Source organism: Pinus tabuliformis, chromosome 8 (assembly GCF_031772625.1).
Source record: "Pinus tabuliformis cultivar Carrire ecotype Pingquan chromosome 8, CPIR1, whole genome shotgun sequence".
Classification (NCBI taxonomy): Eukaryota; Viridiplantae; Streptophyta; class Pinopsida; order Pinales; family Pinaceae; genus Pinus; species Pinus tabuliformis.
In genome coordinates this window covers 1,726,754,131-1,726,762,093 of record NC_142294.1, presented here as the reverse complement: position 1 = coordinate 1,726,762,093, position 7,963 = coordinate 1,726,754,131, and the positions used below count along the sequence as shown (strand labels likewise).

The 7,963-nt window shown below is 38.3% G+C and overlaps 1 protein-coding gene across 1 annotated transcript; it reads right to left on the bottom strand.

The window, feature by feature from the left end:
* Positions 1-3,176: 3,176 nt before the first annotated feature.
* Positions 3,177-6,754, bottom strand: LOC149242990 (pentatricopeptide repeat-containing protein At2g13600-like). The gene is made up of 2 exons (XM_089374393.1): positions 6,470-6,754; positions 3,177-6,301 (listed from the first exon to the last, which is right to left on the bottom strand). Exons 1-2 carry the CDS (start codon positions 6,714-6,716, stop codon positions 4,101-4,103), a joined length of 2,448 nt encoding a protein of 815 aa, XP_089230519.1. The 5' UTR covers positions 6,717-6,754; the 3' UTR covers positions 3,177-4,100.
* Positions 6,755-7,963: the final 1,209 nt, after the last annotated feature.

The following is a 7,963-nucleotide window of genomic DNA, read 5'->3' as shown; positions in this document are numbered from 1 at the left end:
AAATTGAATAAAATGCTCATAACAATACAAGTTCATCTCCAGCAATCGATGTACCATGAAATCACCAATGCAAAATAAACAAGAAGACAACCTTCAAAGATGAATGAACAACCAAAAATTTCTTCGTTAACAAATTTAATTAAATCAAGACATGATAGGATTAATAGATCACGACCAAATCCTTCTCCCACAGCGAAAGACAACCCCAAAAATGGGTGAAATATCCCCAAATGAAAAGAGTAGATCAACAAATTTACAATGGAATCCTTGCACATTAATTTGACCTACAAAATAAAAATAAAAATTGAAGCATAAATATGCTCAGGGTTATTTTATTTTATTCTAAAGTTTTCACTCACCTTATAACTCCCGCTCCTTCATCACTCCTACGTCACCTCCCTTGTCACTCCACCTCACACATTAACTCCCTCGAGGGTTTCCTCCTTCACATCAATCTATCTTGCAAATGAGAAGGGATTGGATTTTTTTAGGTTCCAACCCAACCTCTTTTACATTAAATTATTCATTTAGAAAATCCTGGAAACCCTAGGAATGGAGCACTCCTCTAGATGACACCTTTTAGAATTTAAAATTGGTCAACAATGTCAAGTGTCATCATCTCCTATTGGATATTCCTCATTAGATGGGCAAATTTCCTTATTTTAATGAAATACATAATAATGGAGATTCATCACATCCCTCCAATACTGGAGTGCTCCATTTCTTTTACCTACTTTTACTATGTCAAGTACTTTGAAGAGGTTCCCTTTGCCATGTGTCATCCTTAAAACAACAAATGCCCTTCTTTAGAACAATTCTTCCTCCCAAAAATCTCGTTAGCAACTTTATTTGACCTCAATGCTTCTTCAAAGTGGGCCTCTTTCCCTGTGAATGTGTCAAGATGATTTTTTGGGATCATCTACGGGGAATCAAGCTTGATCACTACTTTATAAGTGTGAAAGAATCCATCAAGGATCGAACTACCATGTGCCTTCCTCATAAGTAGGGCATTCTTCCTCATAAGTGTTTTTCACTTGTTTTTCCAACTACCATGTGTCTTCCTCACAAATAGGGCATTCTTCCTCATAAGTGCTTTTCCCCTTGTTTATCATGCATAGGTATGCCTTGGACCATGCTTTTCCATCAAATATGCTATAAACTTTTCTCAACTTGGAGTGTCCAAAATTGGGCCCTTCTTCCTTCTTTCATGCCATCATAAGGCATTCCTCTTCTCTTGGAATTTGTGCTTTGAAGTGGGGTGTGGAAAAGGTCTTGGGACCACTTGTGAATCTTCCAAGGTTAGCACTCCTTTTCATGTGTGTGATCTTGCGTCTGAAAAGAGACAAGGGGTCAATATTGCCTTCAAATGTGTAGATTATGCTTTAAGCACTATGATGACACCCAAAAGGCATTCTCAGATTTGGATACATGCGTCAAAAGAAATATGTAGATACCAATCCCAAAAGGCGAACTACTGCCACATGTGCAATAGTGCCTCCAAATATGTGAAAAACACACCTTTGAATATGCAAACATCCTTCGACACAAAAGAATGGCATCACATGAATTTCCATCACCATCTCACCTATGCATGCTGAACAAGATGATGATGAAGCAAATTTCCAATACAAAGCTCATAACTTGTACCAACCTCCCAAAGTTCACATCTCCTGATACGATGCTGCTGAAAAGAATGCCTCCGAAAATGCAATATGAACTTGCAATTTCAAGCTTTAATAATGCTTATGACATCAAAGCTTCGTGCAAGATGGTGATGCAAGTCAATGTGCATATACCTATTCATGCAAGTCTCTTTCCAATATACTTGATGGGATAAAGAACCATCATCCTTCTTAGTGACCAATACATCCAGTAAAAGCAGGCAACTACTTTCTGAATTTCCATAGACAATTTCATGTATTTAGATTGGCTATTGAGTTCGTCTTGTTTGACTTCTATGATTAAGTCAACTACCAAAGGGTGAAGACAATGATCTTGCAATAAATGGTCTACCAATCTGACATTCTTGACAAAGCAGACCTCTCCTATTTTGGTAGCTTAACTCACTTATATATAGCCGGCTTGTGATCCTGTAATCTAAAGCTCTTCTCCAAGCCACTCCTCTCATCTAGTCACTGTCCTTGTTGACAGGTGTTGCATAAGTCGACTGAAATGTTGGACCAAATAAACACAGGTTTTCCATAAACTCTTTGTATATACTTGTTTGTTATGTGAAATTAGGGAATTGATGAACAGTTACAATCACATAAATCCATGTCATTACAAATACTTGAAACGTAGCTGCTAATTGCTAAAAGATTCCCTAAACAGAAGAAAATCCACATTTTTAGGCCTGGATTCAATTCGTTATTTTACCTATAAGATAATTTTCACTACAAGAGCTGAAACATAAGCTCAAAACAGCTCCCTTGTGCAGGAATCAAATTTCCTTAAGGAAAATGCATTTCAAAACCTGCAAAGTTTGTCAATGGGTTCTTGGTTGGTTGGTAGCACGGGTGTTGCTATTCCCCCACCAAGGTTCAATCCTACCCAAGATGTGTTAACACATCATGGGCCATCTTGCGCACACAAGCAGGCCATTTCTTGTGGTTGTGGGCAGGTGCAAGTTTTGGTTGACTTTGGCAGAATAGAGGCTCCCCAGTGACAGTAACTAAGCCAAAGGATAACTTCCATGAGTTGTGAGATGCATCATTTCTTTGTTACAACTTCGCATATTAGGAAAGGTGCCACTTGCACATGTTCACTGGTTGCATCCGTTAAAAAACCTGCAATGGTAACTATCATTTGTCATTATGATTTCAATGAGACTGAAAAAAAATCAAAATATATTTTTCTGAAATATGAAAACGATATTGCTGACCTCATATTTCATAAATGCCATTCTATCAACTATAATCATCTGTGAGTGCAGACAGGGATTGAGAAAAAATATAATATTTTGTACATTAGAGTACACAAGAATTTGATGAGCCATTCAAAAGAGAAATTGTATATGTAAAAGGGTCAAAAGGTATTTGGGTGGCTTTACCTCTGACATGTACATGAGAATTTTGAGGATTACTTTTTCTTGCTTGCTATATTTGATTGTGGCCTTTCAAATTTTATCAAGATACCCCTTGTGTTAAACACTGAATGATTAGCTTGTATGCTCGATATACATCCCACCTTGACATTCATTTGGTAATGAAGACTCTTGCAATTTTAAGGAATGCACAATAAGTGGAACCCCAAAAAGTATTCAACAGGGTACAAAAGAGAGACAAGTAGAGAAGCCCTCAGCCTCACCATAGGTGATCTCAATTTCATTTGCCAAACAGCATTCTCTTTTCATTTTATAGCCCTCAGAGATCATCCTGTTACGGGTTCCTAGACTGTCATATTTTCATTTGCCAAACAGCATTCTCTTTTCATTTTATAGCCCTCAGAGATCATCCTGTTACGTGTTCCTAGACTGTCATATAACCAAAAAAACAAAGCACGCAACCCTTATCCCATTTTCCAAGTAGATGCTTCCAGAAACGACTTGACATGAGAAAGTGGTCGAACTACAAAGATGTTCACACTGTCCATCGCACATTGCAAAGTTCAATCTTGGTGGTAGCCAGAACCAAGATTGGTTCTGGGATTTGTTGCCCCGTAGAATGATATAGCATAATACAAAATCACTTCAATTACTCCAAATGATCGATAATATTTTAATCCACACTCCAACGCACAGGGCATCAACTCTAGAGTTTAGACTCTGTTAGGTAACAAAATAGTTGCCTGTGTCCGGGCATCTTTATGCAATCCACAATCCATAGAGAACTAGAGCCAAAAATGATCAGCTTTTCTCCATTGGGATTACAAATAGTTCCTATGAGAGCATTGCCCATTCTCAAAATGATGAAAATGGTTAGCATTCCTATTCATGGTTCGTCACTCAGCTGTCTAAGAGATGAATTTGGTAGCAGTCTGCCAGTCATCCCATGCAGCAGGGTTATTCGCAAGTTTGATCCTTGTCCCAAGGAATGTTCTTATGATCATCAACATAATTGCAAACTTCTTGCTACAGTTGTAGAAAAGCATCTTGTTTACTACTAGTCTATGTCATGCAGCAAAAACTCTGTATTGGGCCCACATCCTGCTTGCTTTATCCTACCAACCATTGAATCTAGCATTGCACAGATCTTGTCACTCTGTAGATGTGCCGTATCTCCAGCAACAAATGTGTGTATCTTGTTCTTAATCTCAATCCAGCTGCATCCAGGCTGCTTTTTAATACCCCTCTCTCGCATCATATTTCTTACCTTGGCAGCATCAGCCCACTGACCCTCTGCTGCATATATATTTGCTAATATAACATAAGTTGATGCATCTTGTTTCAATTCAAGAAGGCACTCTGCAGCATGTTTACCTAGAACAATATTCCCATGGACCATGCAAGCACCAAGCAAAGTACCCCATACAGAAGCATCAGGTTCAACTGGCATTTTGGCAATAAATTTCTCTGCCTCCTCAAGGTAACCAGCGCGGCCAAGAAGGTCAACCATGCAGGAATAGTGCTCTGCTCTAGGAATAATCCCATATTCTCGACCCATGCAATCAAAATAATAATAACCTTGATCTACAAGACCACCATGGCTGCATGCAGACAGCACACCTACAAAGGTTATCTCATTCGGTTTCATGCCTGATGATAACATTTCCTGAAATAGTTGAATCGCTTCCATTCCTCGTCCATGCTGGGCTAATCCTGCAATCATTGCAGTCCATGAGACCACATCTCGTTGATGCATTTTGCCAAATACTTTATATGCATTCTCTATATTCCCACATTTTGAGTACATGTCAATGAGGGCACTCCTCACAACCACATCTCCTAGTCCACGTTGGGTGCCCCCTCCAACCTTTGCAATCTGCGAGACCACATTTCGGCTATGCATCTCATCTGCTACCATATGTGCATCCACTATACTTCCACATATGGAGTACATGTCTACCAGGGCACTTCCCACAACATCATCGGATTCAAATCCACTTATGATGAAATGAGCATGAAACTGTTTGCCTTGTTCCAAACCTGCTAAATTGGCACATGCATTGAAAGCACTAGCAATGGTAAATTGATCAAGTTTCATACCTCCTTGGACCATTTTTTTAATATGTTGCAGGGCAGCCCAATTCCACCCATGCTGTACACAACCAACAATTATAGTAGTCCATGTAATCGTGTCTCGATTAGAAAGCATTTCAAATGCTTTGCAGGCATCTACCATTATTTTGCATTTCGCATACATGTCAACAAGGGCACTCCCCACAATAACATCTGCTTCATTTCCAGTTTTAATGATGTGCGCGTGGACTTGCTTACCCCTTTCTATAGTCAACAGGCTGCTGCATGCCCTTAAAACACTACCAAAGGTGAAATGATCCAGTTCTAAGTTTTCCTGCTGCATTTGGCGGAATAGTTTTAAAGCCTCTTCACCATATCCATTTTGAGAATATCCTGCAATCATAGCATTCCATGAGACAACTTTTGATTTCAGAGTTTGAATTTCGAGTTCCATGACTCCATCAGTATGCCAATTTTGGCCACATAATCCAACCATCATAGAATTCGCATCCACAGCTTCTTTCGACAACTTATTGAACAGCTTGGACGCATCATCCAAACTTGTGCATTTGGCATACATGTCAACAAGGGCAGTAATTCCAGAGACATCCGACTCGAATCCAGTCACAATAATGTACGCATGGATCTGCTTGCCATGTTCCAACGCTACTAGGCCTGCACATGCTCTCAGTACACTAGCAAAAGTGAATTTGTCTGGTTTCATGCCTACCTCTCGCATCCGACAAAATAACCTCAATGCTTCATCGTCGAGCTCATTCTGAGCAAACCCAGCAATCATCACATTCCACGAAATAATGTCTGGTTTGGGTATCTGCCAAAACAACTTCAGCGCTTCCCCTACATCGCCTTTCTGGCAATAACCTGCAATCATTGTATTCCAAGAGACCGCATTTTTTTCAAGCATTTTGTCGAAAACTTGCCGTGCACTCTCCACACAACCACATTTAGCATACATGTCAGCAAGGGCATTCATGACAACTACATCCGCCTGAAACCCGGTTCTGATAACAAGATCATGCACGTACCTTCCAAACTCCAATGCAGCGAGGCTGGAACAGGCCTTGACCACACCCGAGAAAGTATAATGGTTAGGCTCTATGCCCTCAATCTGCATTTCATCAAAGAGCCTCAGGGCCTCTTCAGCTTTCCCATGCTGAGCATATGCTGTAATCATTGCAGTCCAAGACACCACACTTCGTTGAGACATTTTATCAAACACTTGGCGTGCATCCTTCAAACGACGGCATTTGGCATACATATTGAGAATATTGTTCCAGAGAAATGTATCAGGCTTAAACCCACTTTTTATGATGTGGGTATGTACGTGTTTACCTTCTGTTAGGCTTTCGGCTTTGGTGCACGCCTGCAAGAGCGAGGCAAAGACGCTTGGAGTCATATCTGTGGAATCCTGCTGTAAGAAACCCATAGCTTCCTTCAACCTTCCGTCCTTGCTTAGTGTGATAATATCGGCACAGAAGCCATTGCTGGTTCTGTGTTCTCGAGATTTCAGTACTTGTGTTGAAGCAGCGGTTGTGGTGGTGGCGGCGTTGAGGTGAAGCCTTCGGCTGAGGAGCTGCATCTGTTAAGAACAGTTCGAAACAAGGCTGCATAGCTAGCGTGGCCTGTGATTTGGTAAAAAAATAGGCAGTTGTCTTTAATGCGATTTTTTGGAAGCTTTTCCCGTGGGTTTTTCGGTCAAAATCAGGTAGCAATTTATTGGAATTGCAAGTTTGATCGCTGGGTGCTGAATCCAAATATGCAGTGAAAAAACCATTTTAACTGCAACAAATCAAGATTTAACCTCAATTTCTTCTGTCGGATTCCGGTGGAATCTCCAAAAAGTCGCATTATAGACAACTCTAAAAAATAGTGAAATTATAAAATATTCACTAAAAATAGTGAAATGATAAAATATTTACAATGTTAGTTATTATGTTTGTAAAAATAGTAGTGAAACGTATACTTATATTGTATTGGTCGAAAAGAAATCTATAGTACTACAACACCCAAATTGTTTTGAAGAGTAATGAATGAGAATGTTACTATACTTATACTTATTGATGGGGAGTTTCCATGCATCCAAATTTTCTATTTGTATGTTACAATGTAGGATTTAGCAATAACTTAAAACAGTGCAGTGAAATGTCAATAATTTAAATGCATATCTTGTTTATTATAATTTTTTTTAATTAAAATGTATTAATATTCCCAAAAATAATTGAAAAATATATAAATATTTAACATACAACATATCATACACTTTTTACATACAACACATCTATTTAATTACTTAATTTAATAATATTGTTTAATAATGGTCTAATTTAATTTACTTTATATGATTAAGGAAAAAGAAAAATACTTTCTTTTTGCTCATCTTTTCCTTTCTTGTTAAAAGAGATGGAAAGCATAACTTGATTCTATAAATAAAAGACGTTTGATCTAAGAAAACTATATAGCTTTCTATTTATTAAAATTGCATAGACATAAAAGCTTTGAAATCACAATTTGTATTACTTAAATTGCCATTTAAAAGATTAATTGTCAGGTACAAATGTTAAAATTCTATATTGACATTTAATTTAAAGTCAAATTTTGTTTTAAAATTTGTAAAAATGGGAAAGTCAAAGTATTTGTGAAGGCCTTAATTTATGCCTTACATAACTCACTAGAACCACGTTGCCTTGTGATAAATGCTGAAAAGTGTTAATGACTTGTGACTTTGTTGTATCAACTTGATATTTTGAGAGGGTTTGTCAAAATTATTTGAAAACCATTTTCGACTCCAAACAAACTTTTACCTAGCTTTTCTAGTTCTGGGTTCAT